Here is a 26,552-nt window from a genome sequence, read left to right on the forward strand (position 1 = left end):
TCCAGCTTGTCAACATCTCCCTTCAACTGTGGTGCCCAGAATTGGACGCAGTATTCCAGGTGTGGTCTGACCAAGGCAGAATAGAGGGGGAGCATGACTTCCCTGGATCTAGACGCTATACCCCTATTGATGCAGGCCAGAATCCCGTTGGCTTTTTTAGCTGCTGCATCACATTGTTGGCTCATGTTTGGCTCTTCTGACCTTTTGCCCACATCTGTGGCAGGCATCCTCAGAGGTACCTCACAACCTCCAAAAGCCCGAAAGACTCACAGCAACCCAGATACATATATGTTTTTATAGTTTTATAATACTGTGTTTTACTGTTATTGTTTGAATCTGGCATTGAATTACTGCCATAGTTTGTAAGCCACCCTGAGTGCCCCTTCGGGGGTGAGAAGAGAGGGGTATAAGTACAGTAAATAAATAAAATAAAATAAATAAAATAAGAATGAGCCTCAATGGGAGTTGTATATGCATTTTAATGGGTTTTTAAGTGTTTGAACTATTTATTTTAGTAGTTCTTCCCATGTTGAAATCAATCTATTTTTGCATTTTTATATTGTAAGTTTTAAACTGTAAATTGTATTACTTTTAAGAATTATTAGCCGTTTTGAGTCTCCTTTAAGATTTATGTGGGATAAAAATATTAATACTGTAATACAGGCACGGGCAAACTTCGGCCCTCCAGGTGTTTTGAACTTCAACTCCCACAATTCCTAACAGCCTAACAACAATTCCTACTGGCTGTTAGGAATTGTGGGAGTTGAAGTTCAAAACACCTGGAGGGCCGAAGTTTGCCTGTGCCTGCTCTAAGAACAATAAATATCCTAACACCCCAGAGCAGTGGTTCCCAACCTTTGGGTCTCCAGGTGTTTTGGACTTCAGCTCCCACACTTCCTAACAGCTAGTAAACTGGCTGGGATTTCTGAGAGTTGAAGTCCAAAACACCTGGAGGTCCAAAGGTTGGGAACCACTGCCCCTGAGGAAGGAAACTGGGACATGAGCCCCGTCATGCTGCTTCGGCCCTCCCTTCAGCTTTTCCTCTCTACGCCCCAAAAGCCTCCTCTCCATTAAAGCCCCTTTTCGTAAAAGAACAACTCCGAGGCCTAGGCCCCGAGTTTCACTCCTCGCCCTACTTCAGTCGCAAGTTAAACATGAGTCTTCTCCACGCCCCCCTCCACGCCAATCTTCCGACGCTGTTGTCTTATTGGCTACTAGCAGAATCTCCCCCATTCCTATTGGCCTCCCTCAGACCAAGACACTCCCCCTCTCAGAAACCCCTGACAGACCGCTCCCTTCCCTCTCCCCCCCCCCCCGGCCCCCGGCCCCCAAACGACCGCCGCGACTCTCTTTTGCGTTGGTCCCAACGCGGGCCTTCTCTTTACTGGCACCCACCGTATAGTAGGAGAGCAGCCCCGCGTTGTAGTCGAGCACGAACCAGCGGTACTGCCATCCTTTCATCACGTTGGTCCATTTGCTGAGCGGACCTTCCATGATGGACGCCATCTTGGGAGCCGGTAAGATGCCACTGGGAAGCGAGCGAGGGGGGCTCGAAGGGAGGCCTGGTGGCGGGGCGAGCGAGGGAAAAAGCGAGAGAGGGAAGGCAAGGCACGCATGCGCGCGCTGGGCCCCGTCAATGAAGCGACGCCTGAGTGAAGCAGCGCGAGACGGGGGAGGGGCTTATACGTCTGTCACGTCAGGCGAGAAAAAACAAGCAAACAACTCAGGGAGAGGGAGGGGCGGGGAAGGGGCGTGGCTTGGGCGCGCGTTTGCCTTATCAGGAAGAAGCCGATAGGGGGCGCGCGCCCTCATGCAGAGGCGTTAGGAAAATGCCTGGAAAAGAGTAAAGGAGCATTTTTACGTTGTGTTGTCGAAGGCTTTCATAGCCGGAATCACTGGGTTGCTGTGAGTTTTCCCGACTTGTATGGCCATGTTCCAGAAGCATTCTCTCCTGACAGTTCGCCCACATCTACAGGCAGGCATCCTCAAAGTTTGTGAAGTCTTCTTGGAGACTAGGCAAGAGGGGTTTAGATATCTGTGGAATGTTCAGGGTGAGAGAAAGAACTCATGTCTGCCTAAGGCAAGTGTGAATGTTGCTGTTGGCCAGCTTGATTAGCATTGAATAGCCAGACAGCTTCAAACCCTGGCTGCTGCCTCCCTGGGGGAATTCTTTGTTGGTAGATGTTAATTAGCCCTGATTGTTTCTTGTTTGGAATTCCCCTGTCTTCTGAGTGTTGTTCTTTATTTACTATCCCAACAAAGGATTCCCCCAGGCAGGAAACAGCCAGATGCCGGATAAGTTTAATTTCTGGTTGCTTTATAGTTACTATCAAAATTAGGCCTAATTAATATTATACCCCATACTATCCCATACTATAAACTCTGTTTTGATTTTAATATTAATATTGAAATACAGTAATAAAAAGCAAATTGAGACAAAAAACAAACTTAACTTAGTTAACACAGTTTTACTGTAACATAAAAATTGTGAATATTGTAGTATTAGTGGTTTTTGCGGGTTGCTTGATTTTTCCAGTTATCTGTGAGTCTACTATAGTCCATGGAAGGAAGAGCAAGAAATGCACCTCAGAAATGATGTTATTGGCCCCTCTAATATTGCTCCCAGAAGGAGTATAGCCCTATAATTAGTCTCCTTTCCGCAAAGGTGGAAGGGTGACAGCAGCAACAAGTTTTGGGTTTTAGAGTACTGCAGATTTCTGAAAAGAGAAATTGTCCCTTTTAGAGACTGAAGGGTGTTATATACAATAGATATGAAGATGTATATACATAACCATTCTCATCGCCATTTAAATGTGTGTTTGCTCTACTCCTGTGGATTGTTCATGGAAAGTCTTCTAATTTTCTGCTCCTTAAATCACTTGGGTTTATGCCCACATTGGAGAGGAAATAAGTGTGGTCAAAATATGGCTCATAATGCTGTGTTTTAATTTTTTAATAGACTATAACCAACTGCTTTTTTCAAACTTAAAATGGTGTCCAGTCAGGAAAATGTAATAACGGATCAAATAGCTGAGATGAACATGGTGTGTTTATTTCCAGAAACAAGGTGAGTTATCTAAATGAATTCAATTACAGTGAATTTGATTGTATTTGAGGCTCCACCCCAATACAGTATTGCAGAAAGCAAGTGATTTAAAGGGAGTAAAGAGGAAATGGTGAAAGTGTTAAGCATCATCAAATTCAACCACTTCTTCAGTCATTGTCACTATTTCATGACTGGTCTTTCCTGTTTAAGATGTAATTTCATCATAATGTGAAATAAATCTGCCCTCAGTTGTTCAGTAATTTATTAGACTACTAAAGACATTTCTGCTGTTCTGCTGTTAAAGAGATCTGTTGGTTCTAGTTATTCAAGTTTGTTGATTGACAGCAGTCGCATGTAGAAGTTAGTGCTGATACAGAAGGACAGATTGCAGTGATACTTAAGAGTATCCTGGAAGATTGTGCTGGAATACAGAGTATATGACCCTTTTTAAAGGTCAATTGAAGATACTAGTTTTAATCCACAAAGTGCTTAGTTTTTTTAGTATATTGAAAGGGAGGGGTGTCCCAAAGTGATCATAAAATATTCCAGCTTCTGGTTGTTGTTAAATATTTGCAGTGAACAAAAGGGTGCAGCTACAGTGTAGAAATAATGCAGTTTGACACCACTTTAACTACCATGGTCATTGGGATCATGGGAGCTGTAGTTTTGCAGGGTTTTTAGCCTTCTCTGCCAAAGAGTGCTGCTGCCTCACTAGATTACAACTACCAATGCCATTTCTCCATGCAAGAATACACATTTGTTTTACTTCCTACTTTATCAACTACATTGGCAGTTTTACATTTTTAGGTCTCTTCAGCCACAAAATTCTTATTGACTGGATTTAACAAGCTATGACGTTGTTCTCACACTCCCAACTATCCCAGCTCTGTTTTTTATTCTGATTCTCATGGGAATTGCATTCAATACCTTACTTATCAGCACAAACAAGTGCTAAAATGAAATTCTTTTACATCTTTGTTTTGTTTTCTTCAGAAAAGACTTAAATGTGTATGCACTGTACCACAGTAATTAAAAATAGAGGCCAGTTGAGTGATCTAATGTTTTCTTAGCTGTCAAAGTAGAAAGATTTTCTATTTCCCCTGCTTCGGCCCACTATGATAACCAAAACTGATTCTATAAGGTTTTCTAGTTGCTATAGTGGTTGAATTTCCTGGATAGGCTGGATATTACTGGATATAACTCAGTACCTTTCCACGCCACCATATAACCCAGAATATCAAGACAGATAATACACAATATCTGCTTTAAACTGGGTCATCTGAGTCCACACTGCCATATAATCCAATTCAAGGTGGGTTTTATACAGCTGTGTAAAAGCGACCTTGGTAGGTTCCTATAGATCACTGGTTCTCAACCTGTGGTTTCCCAGGTGTTTTAGGCTACAACTCCCAGAAATCCCAGCCAGTCTACCAGCTGTTAGGATTTCAGAGAGTTGAAAGCCAAAATATCTGGGGACCTACAGGTTGAGAACAACTGCTGTAGATTTACTGCATAAAATTATGGGCCCATGGAGGAAATGAGAATGTCACATTCAGAAATGGAACAGTTGTGCATAGACAATGAAAATTGCTACTTATTTTAATTTTATGGCATATTTCATATGTTTTTACAGATTTATACATTTCTAAATTAGAACATTTTAACCCAATTTTTAATATTGCAGTTACACTTCAAAAATATTCCTGATTGCAGAGAACTAGCTAAATTTCCAAAGAATAGGAAGCTAATACGCTTGATGAGTATGAATTCATCTGAATTAGATCAGAGCGTATTTTTTTCCAAAAGCCTTTGAGACACTCCAGGTAATTTCTATGCTCTTTCAGTTGCGTGTTTCCTTTTGGTTGGTCCCCGTAGCATAATTATTCAAAGATACTAACCAATGGAGAGATTCAATTTGCTCAGCATGCATATTGGTGTGATGGCTATAGTGGCATTGGGTCAGGAAAAATATTAAGAGATTTCCAAAATTACTGAAGTTGTTGCAATTTTTAAAAAACTCTCTGAAATATTACTATGATATCAATAATCAAGTTGATTTGCTTGGGGGCCCTTTTGATAGGGCTTGTATCTGAAAAACTAGCTCAAAATACTGAAAACTCTTATGGAAAAGTGAAGCAGCAACATTCTGTAATAAAAGAGTATTTTAGGGAAGAATTTGATGATGAGGGTAAGTGATATTTTGTTTTGTTTTTTCCTAGAAAGAAAATGTTTACCTATCAGTCTTTTTTGATTTGTTTAGTCTCCCTCATTCTTATAAATCTTTTTTGTTTAATGTTCTAGTGAAGTGCAATAAAAAGTGAATTGATAAGTGGTTACAAAATATCTCCTGTGTTGTATCATTTTCTTCTGAGTTATTTATTTATTTATTTACATCATTTCTATCCCTCCCTTCTCACCTGAAGGGACTCAGTTACATGTGGAGAATCTTAAGAAATAATAAGGAATGGCAATAGGAAAGAAAATTAAATTTTAGGAAGATTTCTGAGAGTAGGAGAGGAAATTTAGATGAAAACTGGTTGAACAAAAGGAATCAGCAACTGATACCGGAATATCTAGGGACAGTGGAGGTGGTGTATCTTGGTTGATATTATCATCTACTTAAATATGATCAGATAGCCAACATTGGGTTGCAAAACAGATTTCAATAAAGCATTTCAAATATTTCTCTTTAACATACCATATTTGAAAAGAAAATGTTTTTGGTGTTCTTTATGTTGTTAAAAAGGCTTTAATTGTCCTAGCTTTAAAATCTTTGTTTAATGTTAACTGATTATCATTCCTATGCTTACTGCAATTTTATTTAGAATATTTTAATATAGGGAGATAAAGCCAAATACATAAGTAACATTTTACTTCTTTTCTGCTTTGTTTTATTAATATTGAAGATTTGTTTCCTAGGAACGAGAGACAAAAATAAGAGAGGGAATATTATGTATCTTTCCTCCCTTCTTCCAGTCTCTTATTTGTATCCCATGAGAAAACAGATGGTTTGAACCATTCCCACCCTTTCTTCTGATTTTCCCTTTCTAGGAGCTTATTTTGACTAAATTGTCTTCATCTTGAGTACCCTTGAGTATGCTGAAAGTTATTTATAAAATTACTGAGTTCAGAGTTAATTTAATCAGATATTTTGCTTGCATTTGCTTGCATTTGGTGGTTTAAACAGGACATATACTAAGCAATTAATCAACATGATACAACATGCACTGGTGGTCTCTTGGGACCTTGAGCAGTTATGTCAATGGGATTAAATATAAGCTGTTGTGATACCTAAGCATTTCTGACTAAAATAATGGAGTTTGGTTTTAATCCATAGGGTTATTTTTAATCAAATTTAATTCCAGCTTTAGCAAGGGTACCTTAAAAAATGTGCTGTCATAGCTTTATGCAGATGAAAATAAGAAAGATGCAGGTGGTGGTATATGTTTGTCAGTGAATTACTGGTAATATCTGTCAAATCCTTGCTTCTCATGTAGGTGCCAAATGGTGTCACTGAGAATGTATATACACATTTTAGCCATGCCTTAACAATACTTACTGCGAAGAACTATAACACCTGCCACCAATTTGTAAAGGACTAAGAACGACTAAGGTTCTTTCAGGCAGGGGGAATCTTTTTATTCACCCGCTGCTACCAATTTGTAACGTGGCGGCCCCAATTGACAAGGAGGTGCCTCCTATTTCAGCAATGTGCGACCACCAAAGACTCAGGGAGGAGACCTTTTACTTTTTTTCTTTCTTCTTCTTCACTTTAGATGGTAGCGTAACTTAGTTTAGAATATATGAGACAGAGGCTTGGATGTTGAAAGAACAATAACAAGTTTATTCAGGCACAGACTTGGTGGTTACAAAAGATGTTTTGCTTAGAGGTATTCTTATTAACAGTTACAATACTAGAATGAGATTAATCAAACTTTCTAAAGTATCACTTCTTTTACTTAAAGAAGTTAAAACCTATTCCTCTGCTCCTTTCTAACTGTTACTTCAATAGATCTCTGTGAGTCCAGCTGGGATTGGTTCCCCAAGTCTGAAACTTGGACTATCCAGTGACTTCAAACCACAGTCACCCCTGTGATATACCATCACAGATTCTCTGTGCCTTTCCAGGACACAGACTACATTAAATAAGTCACCAACCTTATTTAAAACTGACTGAAAATGAACAGTTGAGTCTCCTTGATCCCATCAACCTGGAATCAATCTTCCCTGTGCCTCATCAGAGCACAGACTGACATTTGAACTTCTCTGGTTCTAACCACCTCAGAACCAGTCTTTCCCTGTGATTCCTCCGATCACAGACTGAGATTTTAAAACATTCCCTCCTTTTTCATCCAGCTAGCTCCGCCCCTTTCTTGCTAGCTTCAAAATAGTTACATTTCTACAGAAGCAGCTACGTTTCTATGGCAACCTGCCTCAGAATGCTGAGCTGGCTACTTCCTTCATGTAATAACTATAATACTTACCCTTTTAAACATAAACACACAATTAAACATAACATCTGTAAACCAAAATTCATACTTCATTACACTTACATAATGTGATTTTTTTACTGGCTTTTAAATAACACTGTATTTTTCTCTTTTCAGATGAATGGCAAAAGCGGTGGGTTCAATCTAAACACAGATCTGATTATGGTAAATTTCGCATAGGAGCAGGAAGATTTTATGGAGATAGAGAAAAAGATATAGGTAAAGTAATGCATGCATATCCTCAAAAATATGTGAAAATTGGAACATATTTAGATTATTCTCTCATGCCTTGCTGTACAGTATTCTCTGAAGTCATCCAGTACTTATAGCATTGCCTGGGTTGACAATCTCTGCAAAATTAAGGAGCTTTTGATGTCATAGAAAAGCCCTTGTGCCACATTCCATATGACTTTTCCAACTTGAGGAATTTCAGAAGTTGTTTGTAATGTGACACTAGAGAGTCCTATTCACAAACTAGTCAAAATCTTTAAAATTGTTTTTTGTCTTTACCAAAGTCTCTTTCATTACAAGTCTTTTGACTTGAATAAATATTTTACATACAAATGTGGTTTAAACTCATAGTAAAGTTATTTGTACTTGTACACAGTCGTAGAATATAACTATTTTAATGTGTTAGAGTTTTTGTTGTTGTTGTTGTTACTGTTATTTATTCATTATATCCTGCCAAAGTTGTTTCCAAAATTAAGTGCTATTAAAAGCACTTACAAAGATATAAGTAAGAACATGCAAAATTGTAGCTAAACTGCAATTAAACATTCCATAAAAATAAAACTATTTAAAACAATTGCAAATGGACTAAAATCAATAAAAACTAGTTTTAAAACCTTGCAAGTCACTTACGAAAAACCTCTCTCATTAGCAAAAAATATATATGAGAAATTGATTTTAATAACCTATATAATACCAAGTTGTCCTCACAATTATAGTGGTGAAACCAGACACAAAGAAATATTGTGTGTTTGCATAAAGAGTAGAATAAAGCTTTAAACAGTATCTTTATTTGATTGATCGACTATAATTCTCTTTATAGGCCTGCAGACAACTCAAGATACAAAGTATTATGCAATATCAGCAAAGTTTCGACCCTTTAGTAATGAAGGCCAGACCTTTGTGGTTCAGTATACAGTAAAATATGACCAACATGTTGATTGTGGTGGTGCTTATATTAAATTATTTCATGAAGACTTGAATCAAGAGATTTTGAATGAAGATTCACAGTACTATATTATGTTTGGTAAGTTTTCTTAAATGTCTCATCGTCAAGATTAGTGTTTATTTTATGCAATTATTTTGCACAAAATAGAGAAAATTGGGATTAGTGCTGTGGGAATTTTCTCTTCCGCATTGCTTAGGACTGCAATATATTTACCAGCAATAATCACTGTGTACTGCAAAACATGTAAGAGACCTCCTAACATTTTATTTTCAACACTGTATAGTCAGATGCCTCTTGAAAGCCTGGAAATGTGGCATGAAATCAATAGCCCTCCCCTTTATTCAGAAAAATGCTGGCTATGAATGTGGAGATTCTCCTTAGCTATCATAACTCATAGCTATCAACAGACGAGTTCAAAGCCATTGAAGAGAATACTAATCAGTTCTTTCCATACTCGTTACCATTTCAAATTCCTTTATCACATCTCATTCTTTATTATAATACTTTCCCAAAGCCCTTGCCTTTTTCTATTCAGAGTGCTCTATAATTGTAGTCATTCTTTTCTGTATTTCTTCCCAGCCCATTAACTCTTTTTGAGAAGGGGATGGACTGAATGGTATACTGTAACTGCTTGCAACTGACCAGATGGGGTCACATCAAGCAATGAGAAAAAATTCAAAGAAATCCAAAGTCATGTAAACATTAAATAATGGTAACATTAACATTCGTTGTATATACAGTCATGCCCTCTTGCCTTATGTCCTGCTGGATGCTTAGGCAGCATTGGTAGTGTGGGGTGGGGGTTGATTTTTACAGCTTTGGCTGGCAACCAATAGTGACTCTTGCTGATGAAGATGCATCCTACCACAGCCATCCACATTCTCATGCCATTCAGATTTAAACAATTGTAACACTTGTTTGGAAACAATCCAGAAGCTTCCCTTAGTACAGAAGAAACAGACAGGTCATTGACTTGGCTTGATGGCTGTTTGAACAAGGTTGTCAGTATGTTTCTGTATTTGGTTCAGCATGTGGAACAAACTCCCAAGTATTTTGGCTCTGCATACACTAAGGATTGTATTTTCTACCTGCATGCTCTAGTCAGCTTCTGAGTTCTTGATACAGATGTTAGCTCCAGCTTCTGCCAACCTAGCAGTTCGAAAACATGCCAATGTGAGTAGATCAATAGGTACCGCTCCGGTGGGAAGGTAACGGCGCTCCATGCAGTCATGCCGGCCACATGACCTTGGAGGTGTCTATGGATAACGCCGGCTCTTTGGCTTAGAAATGGAGATGAGCACCAACCCCCAGAGTCAGACATGAATGGACTTAACGTCAGGGCAAACATTTACCTTTACTTAATAGCTAGAAAGGCTAAGCGAAGGAAGATAGATGCTTTTGAATTCTGGTGTTGGAGGAAAATTCTGAGAGTGCCTTGGACCACAAGAAGATCCAAACAGTCCATACTCCAGGAAATAATACCCAACTGCTCACTGGAGGGAAGGATATTAAAGGCAAAGATGAAGTACTTTGGCCACATCATGAAGAGACTGAAAAGCTTGGAGAAGATAATGATAATGGGGAAAATGGAAGGAAAAAGAGGGGCCGACGAAGGGCAAGATGGATAGATGTTATCCTTGAAGTGACTGACTTAACACTGAAGGAGCTGCGGGGCGGGGGTGACAGTCAACAGGGAGCTCTGGCATGGGCTGGTCCATGAGGTCACGAAGAGTTGGAAATTACCTAACAAATCAACAACAACAATAGCTAGATGGATTTTTGCTAGGAACAGAACCTCTTCAGTACTGATATCCATCCTATAGATTGCCAAGATCTTAAATTCCCAATGCTAGTCCTTCAACTAAGTATAACCTATATGTTTATTAAGCACTTTGGCCGGTTTAAGTATTATATGTGTTTGGTGGTATTCCCTTACAAGATTTTCTTATACTTGATGTTAATCTGTTTTACATGTATACTAGCTTAACTACTCATAGTTTTCTGGGTGTCAAGAGGGTTACCACCTCCCTGTTTTATCCCTTCTTTCTCTTTCTTTTCTCCCCTCCCCTCATACCTTTTCCCCTTTCCTTTCTCTTTCTGCCTTCCCTCCTTTTTCTTTCTTCCCCCCTCTCTCCCTCCCATTCTTCTCCATTCCTTTGTTTCCTTCTTTCTTTACTTCTCTTCCCCTTTCTTCCTTATCCAGCTGAGAGGGCTGACCTCACAATGTCTCCATGACAACATGGCTTTCTTTGTGGCTCTTTCCTTCCTTCATCCCCACCTGTCATTCACGTGACATCACCATTCTTTCCCAGTGACATCACAGAGGGCCACTTTATCTAGCAATGGCCAATCCAGTGACATTAGATCCTTTACCTGGCAAAAGCCTTTGTAGTACAGGCATACTTTCACACACACACACACACACACACACACATTAATTATATGTTTTCCTAATCAGTAAGGTACCCCAAAATATATTATTTGGTTTCTGAACTTTTTATTTTGTGGGACATTTTGAAAGCTCACTTGGTGCGGGGAAATGGGAAATAAAAGCATTTAAAACAAAATGTGGATTAAAAATGACTGATTTTATTCAACCTATCATGAAACTGTGTGAGTTGTATTTGTGCAGGTGCAACTGTGATCAACATGATTTGGATCTTTATGATTTTTTTTTTCTTGTAGGCCCAGATATATGTGGAGAACACAAAAAGATTGTGCAGGTTATATTCAACTATAAAGATGACTACTTCTTCATTAAAAAAAACATCACATGTGAGGTATAATCATTGTATTCTTGTGTTCTGAGAAATGTATTCATATCTTAAGTTTAGTTATTTTAGTCCCTTTCTTCCTGTTTTCTTTAATTATGTTTTTGACAAAAGCATCACTGTAATGTTTGTTATAAATAAATAAATAAATAATATAAAAATATGAATCCAACAATGCTTTTAGATATACAGTAATTTAATATGTCCTTGACAAACTCTCTGGAACATGAAAGGCGTGATTTAAGATTTTGATGGCATGGTTAAATTTGGTATGATAAAGTTAAGGGACATGTTGAAATTTAAAATCATTGTACAGTATTAGAAAGCTATTTTATGTGTCTGATACAAATATAACCAAAGATTATTTTCCAAGATAACATTAGCCACTTCTTCATTGGAAACCTTTTTTGAGAAAAGGATGGGTTAAAAGTTGGAGATTGTTTTATAATTATCTTTTATACACTGAACATGACAACTGGGAACTTAAATCATATTAAAGATAATTCTTTAATATGCACAATGATTGGATTCATTCCGTGTGCCATCCCAACTACCCATGTTTTTTCTTTGTTAGTTCTGTTAGGACTTCCTCCTTTTCATCCATTTTTATTCTCCTGCCCTGTCCTGCCTTACATATTTATAACTCTGCTGAAGTTTATTAAAGAGCATTAAGAAAGTCAGGAGAGATTTAAGATAGAAGGGAGATAATATTGAACAATACGATGAATGGCAAATTTGAATAATCGAGTAAGTCTCTCTGATGATTGACCACCAGATTGAGGGACAAGACAAAGCCAAAAACATTAACCAGTCAAAAGACTGCTGCCCAGCATGTTTCTGAAGTTGGGTGAAAAGATTAATACAGTAGAGTCTCACTTATTCAACACTCGCTTATCCAACGTTCTGGATTATCCAACGCATTTTTGTAGTCAATGTTTTCAATATATCATGATATTTTGGTGCTAAATTCGTAAATACAGTAATTACTACATGGCATTACTGTGTATTGAACTATTTTTTCTGTAAAATTTGTTGTATAACATGATGTTTTGGTGCTTAATTCGTAAAATTATAACCTAATTTGATGTTTAATAGGCTTTTCCTTAATGCCTCCTCATTATCCAAGATATTCACTTATCCAAGCTTTTGCCGGCCCGTTTAGCTTGGATAAGTGAGACTTTACTGTACAAGATACTTATGGCTTCTAGTGAAATTAAGCTGAGGCAATAAAATCTCCAACAAGATCAAAAACTAATAATCAAGAAGGCTGGTAATGTAAATGGCTCATTAAATAAAGAAGTGACAGGAAACAAAAATACGTAAAATGAAAGTGGTTTACAATTTATTCATGGAGAAAAACGCTTTAAGTCCAGTGACATATCCAGAGACTGTAATGACTATCCATCTGAGTTCTAAAGTCTTCCAGGCAGAGAAAACTACTGCTGTGGATTTGAAATTACTGCAGAATAATTCTGCCTCCCATCTTGAACCAAAAGGTTCAAAAGCAAAGGGCGGGGTTATGAGGGAATGCTTTACAAATTTAAGTAACTAGAACACAGTTCCATAATGAGGACAGGCCCAGCTTCAGTCACAACACTGCTAATAGATTCTTGCAGTGCTGGAACAGGGAAACAATAGACTTACCGTATGTGCCCGTTCAACATATGACTCCCCAATTAATGCAATACTTACAGTCCTATGTTTGTCAATACAAATAATTTAAATGAAGAATATATTAATTAGCAATTTCAAGTAGACTTAACCTATGAGGGAGTCACCAATGAATTTGAAAGGAAGTATGATGACTAGCTCTTCTATAGTAGCTAGCTTCTTGTGAGTCAAATTGGATGGCAAATGCGATTTCTGATATTCAGTTGATTATTACATAAGTAGTAAATGAGGAAAGACATTAATTATTTTCAGGCAATGATGATCAATTACATGCAAATTACATGAATTGTAATACAGTGAATAACCAATCTGAATAAAATGAATTAATCAAAACATGATTAATTATAAGGACAATGAATTGCACAAGGACTATTTACTTACCAATGAACCGATGAACAATAGGAAAGGATTCATAAGATGACCTAATTGAAAAGGAGGTTTCAGAAGGGGAGTATAACTCTTCTGAAGTGGACCAGGACATACTGCTATTACTGTAGGAAGGAGATCTTTGTGATTATGCTGCTGGAAGGCGAATCAGAAGTTTTGAAGTAATTTGGCATTTATGTCTTTTAAAGGAGAGTTCATGTTTAGAGCCAAGGCATTGGAAAATAATATTGATAGAAGATAAGGAGGAAAAAAACAAGTAATACCTATAGTTCAAATAAAGGGATACAAAAGAAAAAATGTGCATGGGTGCTTTTCATATTCTCCTTTCGTTCATGAGGGAAGGGGCTTTAATAGACTGGTAGATTTGAGATATTCAGTGCAAGGATTCAGATTAAGATAACAGTTTTGCTGACAGGGATCAAGACAGATTCAAGGAAGAGAAAATGGTTTTAACTTTAGAAGGTGAAAACCACAATATTGACAAACAAATGGCACTGTTGGAGGAAAGATTGCTGCTTTTTGGAAAATTATGGCTAGATTTAACTGATGATCAATGGGTCACTAAGTTGGAACACCTGTATACAAAATTTTATTCAACAGAATAATCAAAAGATGGGTATCTTCCTTCACAAGTTCAGTTGTAGATGCAACCTCTAACACAGATTTGTGATGATAAGAGTACCAGAAGAGCAGCGGTTCTTTGGAAGTCTTCATCATACCAAAAAGCAACAGATCATTTCATCCAGTTTCAAACCTTGGCTATCTCAACAATTTTATAAGATGACATAAGAGATTCAAAATGGAAGCGTTGAAGAACATAAAGGAGAACTTAGCATTAGACAACTATATAGCCTCCATAGATATAAAAGGAAGTATATCTTCATGTGCCAATGGCAACTGAGCACATAAAGCATCTGAGATTTCAGTATTCAGGCAGTCATTTTTAGTTCAAAGCACTGCCTTTCAGACTAAGATCAGCACCAAAGATCCTGATAACTTTAGTAGCCTACCCGAGGCATAGAGAAATACACTTATAGCCATACCTAAATGACATCCCAGTCCAGGAGGAGTCCAAACAGAAGTTGTTGAAAAACATGGCATTAATTGTTAATATGTCTCCAACATGTGGTTTCTTAATAAACTATGGGAACAGCTACTTAACCCCAAATAAAATATTAATACATCTGGGTACACACAAAAAATACCAATTCAGGGTTTGTGGAGTCAAGTAGACAGAACTCACAATATCATTTTTTTTCTTTTTTCTGAATGTTAATTACTTTGGTTGTGAATTAGACTATGTTAAAATAATTTTTGAAAAATAGTACACAAATTCTCATAAGTTACAGCCTTCTTCAGATGTTACATACTGATGCAAGTACTGTAATACAGAGAGCAGTTTATATGTTCTCAGTAATTTTCATTTTGCAAATGTAGTAGTCTCTCCTAGGCTGTATGTGTCCTCAAACTGTTTGTCAGCTTGTAACAACTCCATGAATTTCATGGGGTTCTGTGAGGCAAGAAATATTCAAAGATGGTTTTGTCAGTCCCTTTCTCTGAAGTATACCCTTCAGCACCTGGTATTAAGTGGTAGTCTCCAATACAAGTAGCTTCCAAGATCAGACAGTCTGGTTTCTTTAAGGCCCCTACAAGTAAATTGGGGATTAAGGTGTAAATAATTTTCATTCACTTTAGCTTTACTCATATACATATTGATGTATAAATTCCATTGAACTCAATGCAGTTTAATTTACATAAACAGGCTGAAGGTTGCACCTGGCCTTTTTAATGAGAAAATAATGCCTACCATCTTTAGGCCAGGAGTGGAATACATCTGTCCTTTCAGATGGTGAGGAGTTCTACCTTATACCTGATTCAAACAACACTTAGATGGTCTGGGGTTCTTAAGCTATGGTTTGGGCTTTGGTTGACTGATATGCTCTCTGAATGAAGAGCCCATTAACATATTACCAAGCCAGCAAGAAACACCTGTTCTCCCCTAATATGCACACTGTCAACTTTCTGAGTTTCCATCGTGTTCACTAAGTGGTAGGATAAAATCAGCCATTAGATAACTCACTTTTCTATTTAGTTCACATGAAATGTGACAGGTAAATCTGACCATATGAAATTCCTGGAAATAATGCTATATTGACATAGAATACTCTTTTTTCTTTTTCCCTTTTTGAGACCGATGATTTTACCCATCTGTACACTCTAATAGTACGTCCAGATTTAACATATGAAGTGAAGATTGACAATTACGTGGCCGAGTCTGGCAACTTAGAAGATGACTGGGATTTTCTGCCTCCAAAGAAGATAATAGATCCTGATATGCCAAAACCTGATTACTGGGATGAAAGGGAAACTATCGAGGATCCCATGGACAAGAAACCAGATGTAAAGTTGCAGTTTGAATATCATGGCTTCACAATGTATATGTTAAAACTGCATTCCCTGCCAGGCATACTTTGTCCTTAGATGTGCCCTTGTTACCTACATTGAAGCTGCATGTGTAGTTCAAATTACAGTAGAGTCTCACTTATCCAACATAAACGGGCTGGTAGAATGTTGGATAAGCGAATATGTTGGATAATAAGGAGGGATTAAGGAAAAGCATATTAAATATCAAATTAGGTTATGATTTTACAAATTAAGCACCAAAACATCATGTTAAACAACAAATTTGACAGAAAAAGTAGTTCAATACACAGTACTGTTATGTTGTAATTACTGTATTTACGAATTTAACACCAAAATATCACGATATATTGAAAACATTGACTACAAAAATGCGTTGGATAATCCAGAACGTTGTATAAGTGAGACTCTACTGCAATAATTTATAACCAAAAGATAAGAAAATATAGTTTTCTTACATAAACAAGAACTTCATATAAGGAAAACTGTTATACACATAAACATTTGATTTAGTCTGCTAAATGTTATCTTTCTATACGGGGGGGAAAGGACAAAGATTATTTCCTGTCTCACTAGTGATACATAAAAGTGAAACTGCTATTAAATGTCACATGGATTGTAGTTCTGCTGATTACATGAATCTATCATTTATCAATACCTCAAATTTCAATACTGTATATCCTCATGTTGAATTAACAAAAGAGATAAGAACATTCCAGTCTTTTAAAAAAAATCAAAAATTTAACCTTAATTAGCAGTCAAATTATGTCATTTTAAGCCTATAATAATCTGGTGTAGCAAGATTCTTTTTAGCCATAGTTCCCATTTTTATCATCATTATTTCATTAACTTGAATAGTACCTTGTTCTTGGCTTATAGATGGATAAAAATAGGTCTGTTTATAATCATTTACTAGTATTTCATAGAGTTGGAGTTAAAATCAATATTGGTTCTTAGGGGCCATCTACTTCTGCTACAAATAGCAATGCTGGTCCAGAGTGGAGTACTCCAGACTGGTGTTACCAAAGTCTATATGGCCAGCCACCAAGCCATCTTGGAGGCCAACGGGTCTGCACTGTGTGGCACTGAATCAGCCCAGCAGCTGGGTGGCATTCACACAGCCCAGCTATTCCAGAACCAGCTTGGCACCACTGGACAGCCACCCATACTTTCCCCCTGTCCGTCTGCCCTTTGTGGCGACCATCTAGTATTCAGCATCTGAAGTGATGACAGCAGAAGCAATTAAGGGAAGGGGGAAAGGAGGAATCGCTCCTTCCTTTCTCCCCTCTGCTCTTCAGTTACCTCCTCACTCCAGCCAGCATCGCTGCAGGCACTGAGCAACAACCACCAGCAGTTGTGACAATAGTTAATACCTGTTGTTACTCCTAGTGTACTATATAATGCTATGGTATACTTTGCTATATGCATGTTTAGCAAGGTGGTGGGTATATAGCATAAAACACGGGTCCCCAAACCAAGACCTGCAGGCCAAATCCGGCCCACAAAGTCTTTTTTCTGCCCTCCCACCCCCCTCGCTGCTACCGCCACATGCACATGCATGCATGGCTGATGCACACACATGTGATGACAGAAAACGTGTGTGCAGCATCAAGGGCAAGTGAGTGTTGGTGGTGGCACTGTGTGTGTGTGGCAACAGATGTGTCACAGCCAACGCCCGACATATGGCGCACACACCTGCGCACAATTAAAGTATTCCCCCTCCCCCAAACAGTCTGAGGGACCGTGAACCGGCCTTCCACTTTAGAATTTTGGGGACTCTTAGCATAAAACATTCACAAATTCCTCTCCTGGATGTCCCTCAAACATAACTGGATTGTTACAGACCTGTTTTGTAAACCAGTTGATGTTTCTTTATTTTTGAACTAGAATTCCTGCCACCCAATCATATAAAACAACATCATATATTGTTTGACATTCAAGAATCAACCTACATCCAACACACTTTCATCAAAGAATCTAGGACTAACCCTATTTTGAAGAGGTTATGCATATTTCATACCTGAGCTAGAATATCGCTGAATATCAGCTACATTCAGAATCTCTGTGCTACAAAAAGGAGGCAGTAAAAATGATGACAGTCGTGTGCCTTTTATGGTCGATTCTACCCACCATTTCCCAATTACCACTTGGCAGTTCAAAGAAGCTACCCTTGATAGCTACTTCACCATGCCTTTTCATAGCTATTAATAAGCATCCTATTGTTGCTTTCTATCAACCGCCTACTTTAAAAAACCTGCTGATGAGAGATGCAATAAAAATGTGAATTAAAAATCCCAGATAGTATTGCTGTCCTCCCAAAATTACATCACTTGTGCATATTTATACAAAGCATTTTTAAAAGCAGAAGCACAGGTTTAGCTATCATATTAAACAACATTTGACTTGCAAATCTACTAATGTTGTGTGACAGAATGTCAGCCTCCCAGATACTACATGCAACATGTCAATAAAAAAACACTACCGATCTCTGTACAAGATTACATTAAAAAATTAACAATAATAGATTACTATGTTAAAGATCCAATGCTTTTCATTTTGAATTTTTAAGTTACTAAAGTACATGAGTTGACTACAGAATGTGGATTACAAACAGAGCTAGCCCTAGGTATTTTTCAAGTTTGGCGAACAGAATTTTGGCGCCCCCCCCCCAACCAATCACTGAAAAATAAAAGATAAGCGAAAATGTTTGATAATAAGGAGGGATTAAGGAAAAGCCTATTAAACATCAAATTACATTAAGATTTTACAAATTAAGCACTAAAACATCATGTTTTACAACAAATCAACAGAAAAAGCAGTTCAATACCTTGTGGAGGCAGGCCGCAGGAGACAGGAGTTGCCTCGATGGCGCCCCCAACAAGATGACGCCACAGGCAACTGCCTAGTTGGCCTGGTGGTTGAACCGCCTCTGATTACAAATCAGTTTTTCCATTTTCTTTTTGTGTTATCCTAAGTTTATATAACGGCCCCTGGTGCTGGCGAAGTGTGTTAAAGCGCTGAGCTGCTGAACTTGCTGACCAAAAGGTCCCAGGTTCAAAACCCGGGAGCGGAATGAACGCCCGCTGTTAGCCCCAGCTCCTGCCAACTTGGCAGTTTGAAAACATGCAAATGTGAGTAGATCAATAGGTACCGCTCCAGCGGGAAGGTAATGGCGCTCCATGCAGTCATGCCGGCTACATGACCTTGGAGGGGTCTACGGACAACACCAGCTCTTCGGCTTGGAAATGGAGATGAGCACCAACCCCCTGAGTCAGTCACGACTGGACTTAATGTCAGGGGAAAACCTTTACCTTTTTTAAAGTTTATATATGTATATATGCATGTATTATATATGTATATATACTTTGCTCTTTTGCATCTCTATATACTCACTAGGGAATTTAGCTGTTTGTAGCTTACCTTTCTACTTGGGTTTACTTATAAACTTTCTCTTAATATTAATATTTGATAATTTTGAATTTTAAAATTAAAAAAACAGAACTTTTTGATGTTTTCATTTTTATAACTGTTCCTTGTCATATGCATTAAAATATATTTAGCCACCCTTCAGAGTTGCCAGTAATAGAACAATTATGATAAAATTATAAATCAACCAACTATAGCATAAAAAATTAACATTTGTGTAATTGCCTCTTTTGCCAAAGTACATGTTACACCTAATAGTCTTCATTTCTCCTCTTGATAAATATTTTTTCAGGATTGGGATCAGCCAGAGAGAATTCCTGATCCAGATGTGCAAAAACCAAATGACTGGGATGAAGAGATGGATGGCGAATGGGCACCACCATTGATTCCAAACCCTGCGTACAGAGTAAGAGAGAGATGTGTTTATATCAGGGTTGAAAAGTGCATCTTATAGACTATGTCTTTAGCTGTATTTTGTGGTCTTCCAAGTACCCTTTGAGACTGCAAAGCTGACACAAGGCAAAATGTTTCCTATAAATACTCCAAAAGGCCATCTACATCTAAACTGTAGATGTTATTACTCTAAGAATATCCAGTCCTAATATCCCCAGTGGTACACTAAATTCACCAAACATTGCCCCAATCCAGGATGTAGAAACTTGAAGCAGACTTTCAAGTCAGCTGTTGTCACATTTCTGGAAAATGTAGCAGTTCAGTCCACTTCAGACAGAAAAATTAGTCCCCAGCACAGCTGCCCAACCCTGTCTTACATGATAAATACAATGGTTAATCTGAAAAATATTTCACCTGGACATTCCATATTTCAAACAGAAGTTAAAATGTGGAAATACCAAAATATGCTTGCTTTTTATCTCAGATCTATCTGTAAGCACAATTAAATTTCCTCTATTTTGAGCTTGCCAGCCATCATGAAAATATGATCTACAACATACTGAAATAATTTTGTCTTACTTGAAATAATTTAAGTACAATACAGTGATTTAGGATTTTTTTGTAGTTCTCTCTTGATGCTGTGATTGGAGTGCATCTACACTGTAGAAATAATGCAGTTTGCCATCACATTACCTGCCATGATTTAATGTATGAAATCATGAGAGTTGTAGTTTTACAAAGTTTTTAGCCTTCTCTGCCAGAGTGCTGGTGCCCCACCAAACTACAACTCTCAGGGTGCCATAGCATCGAACTATAGCAGTTAAAGTGTTGTCAAACTGCATTAATTCTATAATTCCGATGCATCCTAGGAAGATTTGACATTTAACTGTACATTACTAATTACATAATCATCAAATGATAGCAACATGTTTCTTTTTTTGTCAAGTTTTAACTGAAAGGTTCATGCTAACTACTACCTTAATTAAACTGGGTCTGAAAGGCCCTATTCAAATTTATTTCAAATATTCTTTTTTAGGGCATTTGGAAACCTCGTATTATCAAAAATCCTAATTACAATGGCATATGGGTCCAACCAGAAGTTGACAACCCAGATTACACACCAGATCCTGATCTTTGCAAATATTTTAATATTAGTGTCATTGGTTTAGAGATTTTACAGGTATGTATATTGAACAATTCAAAGAACACACTCATTCTACCGCTGCTTTGTGGAAGTGCATGTTTACTTGTACAGTAGAGTCTCACTTATCCAACATAAACGGGCCGGCAGAACGTTGGATAAGTGAATATGTTGGATAATAAGGAGAGATTAAGAAAAAGCCTATTAAACATCAAAATAGGTTATGATTTTACAAATTAAGCACCAAAACATTATGTAATACAACAAATTTGACAGAAAAAGTAGTTCAATACGCAGTAATGTTATGTTTTAATTACTGTATTTACAAATTTAGCACCAAAATATCACGATATATTAAAAACATTGACTACAAAAATGCGTTGGATAATCCAGAATGTTGGATAAGCGAGTGTTGGATAAGTGAGACTCTACTGTATTTAAATCAACTTCATGTATAAGTTGAGGATAGATTTGGGGGTCAAAATTATAGAATTTTATATGACCTATGGATAAATAAATAATCAGTCTGCAGAGAAGGAAACTCCAGTGCCACTTCTGAGAGCCTGATCCACCAACAAATAATGTCCTTATGGTGACCCGTGAATTTCATGTGGTTTTGTTAAGTAACGAATACTCAGAGTGATTTGCCATCTTGTATTTGTTGGCAGTCTCCTGTCCAAGTATTAACAAAGGCTGATCCTGCTTAGTTTCCAAGATTGGACAGGATCTGGTACTCTTAAGGTATTTAGACCCTAGCAAACATTACATACAAATTTGAGAACAAACAAAGCAGCTGGATAGAAACAAACACTCCAAAGAAGTACAGCATTTTATTGCAACTACATTACTGTGTTTCAATTATTCTAAATGAACTTTTTATCAAATATAAACACCTTGAAAAACAGAGTGTCTCTTAGAACTGCAGGCGTCCTTTATATATAAATACAGTAGAGTCTCACTTATCCGACTTCCTTTTAACCAACACTCCGTATTATCCGATGCCATCTGGTAGTATTGGAAGTATTGCACCCTTTGATTCAATGCACGGCGAGAGCTGGGGCTCTCTTTCCCATGCGAAAAAACGGGGAGGAGGAGGAAAGCACATCTCTGGAGGGAATCTGTCGTTTCCTGACCTGACCAGGTGGGTGGAGGACCCCCCTCTTTCTTCCTGCACACACACACTTTGCTCCAAATGCTCTCTCTCTCCCTTCTCCCTTTTTTCACCCCCACACACTCTCTCTTCCTCTTCCTCCTCCCTCTTTTACCTCTGACAGCCTTGCAGCAACTTGCAGTTCTGACCTTCTTCTCCTCCTCCTTCTCTTCTAACCCAAGCAGGGATAATTAAAGGCATAGAATCCTAGAAACGCAAGAGATCCCCTCCCTATCCAGTCCAGCCCCATTCTGCTAGGCTGAAAGGCACAAGCCTTCCCAACACAGAGCCACCCAGCTCTAGATGAGATTCTGGAGACAGTTGACCAATATCAGTGTTTAGCAAACTTTGGTTTTCCAGTGTTGTCATTCCTCTATGCTCAGTATTGGATTCTAGAGACGGTTAATATCAGTGTATTTCCAGGTGTTTTGGATTTCAAATATAATGTTTTGGTGCTTAATTTGTAAAACCATAACGTAATTTGACGTTCAATAGGTTTTTACTTAATCCCTCCTTATTATCCAACATATTCGCTTATCTAACGTTCTGCCGGCCCATTTATGTTGGATAAGTGAGACTCTACTGTAAAGCTTTTATATAAATAACACTTTTTTCCATTGGTGGTACCGAAATTAGTGTGCATCTTACAACTGATAAGTCTTAGAATCAATTAAATATGGTAATTGATGGCATCAGCTTTGTAATGATATACTGTGTTTTATTACATTTCAACTCTGAAATTTTTTCAGGTAAGACACTGGCTGTACCATCTTTGATAATGTCAAAATCAGTTATAGTTGCAAATTTAGTTGGACTGCATTAAGTAATTTCTTTTCCTAATTCCTACAGGGGAAATCTGGTACAATTTTTGATAATTTTCTAATCACAAATGATGAACAATATGCTGAAGATGCTGGGAATGAAATGTGGGGTGCCACATATGTAAGTAACCAGACTGTATTTTACTGAAGTAGAATTCACTGATTAAGTCTAAGTATTACATTCATCCTCTGTTCTCATGGATGCCCAATCTCTGAATAAACAGCATTAAATAATTATAATATATTTACTGTTGCTAGAAAGAATGAGCTGAAATACTATCAAGTGATATTTTAAAAAAAACATTATTTGGACAGCTATAAACATTCTCAACTAGCATAAGGAATACATTATATTCTTTCAGACAGAGGCAGAAAGAATAGGAATAAAGTGCATATGTAAGATTTCACTCAAATGGCATGCCATATTTGATAAATGTATCATGGCAGTTATCCCATAACTTCAGAATTGCTGTTAATATGTAGTGAGACAGAGATGGTAAAATCTCAGTTTTTAGTTAAAATGTTCATTTTGAAAACATACATGTTCAAGGGTGACAGATTTTGCATGTATAATGACAGAATTTGATGATGAGCAATTGTTACAAGTTTGAGTATTAATTCCATATAATTTGTTCTAATAAACAGGAGAGAGAATGGAAGAGAAGAGAGAGACAAGATGTTGTGTATAACAAAATTAATGAAAAACAGGAACCAAAGGGAAAGGAGGCCAAGAAAGAAAAGAATGGAAAAGAACTCAACGTTAAAGATGAATTGTAAACAACCAAAACTTGCATAATTACTTTCACTCAGTATGTTAATGACTTGTTCAGATACTTTGCATATTTTCTATACCTTGTTACAGGAGCTCTGAAAGGCAGTGACAAAAAAGTCCTGGTGAACAAATTTTTATAATTAGATGAGTAGTGATGACAGAAGCAAAGTCTAAGGGTGCATCTATACCACGTTAACTACCGTGACTCAATACTATGGAATCATGGGACTTGTGATTTGGCAAGGCATCAGCACTATTTGATGAGAAAGCTAATATCCATGATTCTGTAGCACTGAGCCATGGCAATTAAAGTGCTGTCAAACTGCATTGATTCCATAGTATAGATGCGTGCGGGTCTTTCACGAAGTATATCCTCCTACATTTAAAGGGGTTTAAGTTAAAGGGAAGGCAATAGGGGTTGTCCCTTTGGATTAGAATCACAGGGTACAAATATAAATATGGGGAGCATGAAGATAGATAAACTTATCTTTAGGGGTGGTAGCTGGATAGGGTACTCCGGTTTATAGCAGGAATGAATTAAGTCATCCAGATGTTGTGCTGCAACTGTCAGCATTTCTCACTACTAAGTACATGTTGCAACTGATGATAATTATAATCCAACATTTAGTAGGCCACACTTTGCCCATCCAGTTATAAGGATTCACTATATCCACCTATCACTTCTAAACATTAACATATTTGGTAGAAACTTGAGATGGGATTAAAATTATACCAACCACTTCGCTGTCTAACATTCTCCTTAGCTGAGTTGAAGGACAGGCCAGCTAGCAGGAAGTACACATTTCAGTTATGTAAAGTGTAAACAGTTAAATAAAATTCAACAAACATGCATAACTACTTACGTAGTCCTATTAAATTAGTTTTCCTGTATCTGACACAGCAAAGTTATTTTTAAGCATTTTCCTTTCTATTTATTTTAAAAGAATTAGTTTCACTTATTAAATTTTATATTTTTCTTTACTTGTACCCATTATACGATGTTAACTGGTTTTGCTGAGTATTGTTACACGGCCATTTTATATTCTTATGTTTTATTGAATTTGTATTTTAACTGTTTTGTTTTTTTTTAATAATGTTTTTATTTTGACCTTGGTTTTTGCTTTGAAGGATTGTTTGTATTTGTGTCTATGGGCATTTTGTCCCATATGTAAGCCGCCTCAAGTCCTGTTTGAGAGGTGGTGTTGGGGTATAAGAATAAAGATGTTATTACTACTACTACTACTACTACTACTATATACTGCATTGTAACAGTACATCTTCTTTTTAATATTTTCACTTCCTCTACTATGATTCTCCCTGAAACCTTTTATTATCTAACTCTATTTATGATCTTCCTTTAACTTCATGATAATGGACAATATGGGATTGCAACTTCCAGTGTACCTTAGCATTTTCACACTGACTGGCTTCTGGGAAACTGATGTTCAGTAGCATCTGGTGATCCAACTTGGGGAATTACTGCCTAGAATGGAAGTCCCCTGTAAATCCAAGTTAAAATCTGTAAAAGATTAAGCAGCTTACTCAAGACCCAAAGTTGTTTCTTGTTGTTTGGCTGATACAGAACTTGGAGGCCCGAGGCTGCAGTGATTCAAATGTTTCTCTTTGGTTGAGCCTCCTAGCCATTAACCTATGAAGTTCCACAAGACTCAGTGTTATCCTCTGTGGTTTCTAACATTTACATAAAGCTGTTGGATGAGGCCATCTAAAGATTTGGGGATGGATATGATCAGTATGCTGCTGACATCCGGCTCTCTGGAAGTCTTGAATTATAGTGAAAGAGTGGATGAGAATAGCAAACTGAGGCTGAGATTGGGATAATAGTAGTTTAGATAGGGTTGCATGCTTTCCAAAAGATCAGGTTAAAAGCTCAGGAATGTTCTTGGACACAGCTGTGCTCTTGGAAGGCCATTTGGCTGCTGTGCCCAGGAGTGTTTTTGTCCAACAGTTTGCACCCTTTCCTAGGGAGGACAGATCTGACCACAGTGGCTAATGCCTTCATTACATCCAAATAGATTACTGTTGCTTCTATTATATAGATATGTCCTTACAAAGTGTCCAGAAGGTACATGTTTTCCAAATTCCAATGGCCAGACTGTCTTCATATGTGCATTTTAGAGAACACAAAGGGTTCCAGTTGGCTTCCAAACTTAACTTAAGTAGTTGCTTTGTCCTATAAAATTCTAAAGAGCTTGAGGCTAAGATATCTGAAAGCCCATCTCCTCCCATATCCTTACTGAAATGTAAGATCATGATTAGAGACACTACCTTGCAAAGCAGCACCCTGCACGTCAAACACCCAATTTCCCAAAGGAGGTAATCCTGACTCCATCCCTTCTGAATTTCTGGTGGCTAGTTAAGACTATTTCACTTTTAAGTTTAATTTTAAGGTTTTACTTTTGGGGTGATTTACCACTACATATATACTAGTATATAAGTTACCCTCATGTATAATTCAGAAGTGGGATTAGTGGTCAACATTATGGATTTAATGTGGTTTGTGGATAAATCAAAAATCAGTATGGAAAGATGGGAAAGGACCAATGACTGTCCATGATTGCCACCACTGCCATTTTCTCACCCAGGCATTTAAAGAGGGCAAAAGCGAGAGGGAGAGAGAGTAGAGGAAGGCAGTGCTTCTTTTAGGTTCTTCCAGGAAAGACCAAGATCTTGCTTTTCACTAGTCAAAGAAGGGGAGGGTTCCTTCTTTATAAAAAAGTTAAAGTACAGTACTTACATTGACTCATGGATAAATTGAACCAAGGGTTTTCTTTTCCTTTCCTTTTCTTTTTTGAGCCAATTTCTGACAAAAATTTCTAAATTGTTAATGAGTATTTACAGGACTTTTGATTGTGTGACATCCCTGGC

At 37.5% G+C, this 26,552-nt stretch overlaps 2 protein-coding genes across 6 annotated transcripts in view; one reads left to right on the plus strand and one right to left on the minus strand.

Annotated features, from left to right (window-relative positions):
• The window catches only part of osbpl9 (oxysterol binding protein like 9), a 99,276-nt gene extending 97,747 nt beyond the window's left edge, over positions 1-1,529 (minus strand). For all 4 annotated transcript variants that reach the window (XM_003220296.4, XM_003220298.4, XM_062978311.1 and 1 more), the window contains exon 1: positions 1,396-1,529. In XM_003220296.4, the coding sequence (XP_003220344.2) occupies positions 1,396-1,506 (111 nt within the window). In that variant the 5' untranslated portion in view covers positions 1,507-1,529. The remainder of the gene's footprint in view (positions 1-1,395) is intronic.
• On the plus strand, positions 1,378-24,902 carry LOC100557361 (calreticulin). 2 transcript variants are annotated; one of them, XM_008109574.3, is made up of 9 exons: positions 1,378-1,517; positions 7,654-7,755; positions 8,588-8,791; positions 11,399-11,493; positions 15,733-15,942; positions 19,682-19,795; positions 20,819-20,962; positions 22,923-23,015; positions 23,540-24,902. In XM_008109574.3, the coding sequence occupies exons 1-9, from the start codon at positions 1,493-1,495 to the stop codon at positions 23,669-23,671; spliced, it is 1,119 nt and encodes a 372-aa protein (XP_008107781.2). In that variant the 5' UTR covers positions 1,378-1,492; the 3' UTR covers positions 23,672-24,902. The 2 variants fall into 2 exon arrangements, with proteins under 2 accessions (XP_008107781.2, XP_062834385.1); XM_062978315.1 differs by lacking the exon at positions 15,733-15,942.
• Positions 24,903-26,552: the final 1,650 nt, after the last annotated feature.

This window comes from Anolis carolinensis, chromosome 4, assembly GCF_035594765.1.
Source record: "Anolis carolinensis isolate JA03-04 chromosome 4, rAnoCar3.1.pri, whole genome shotgun sequence".
In the NCBI taxonomy this organism is placed as follows: Eukaryota; Metazoa; Chordata; class Lepidosauria; order Squamata; family Dactyloidae; genus Anolis; species Anolis carolinensis.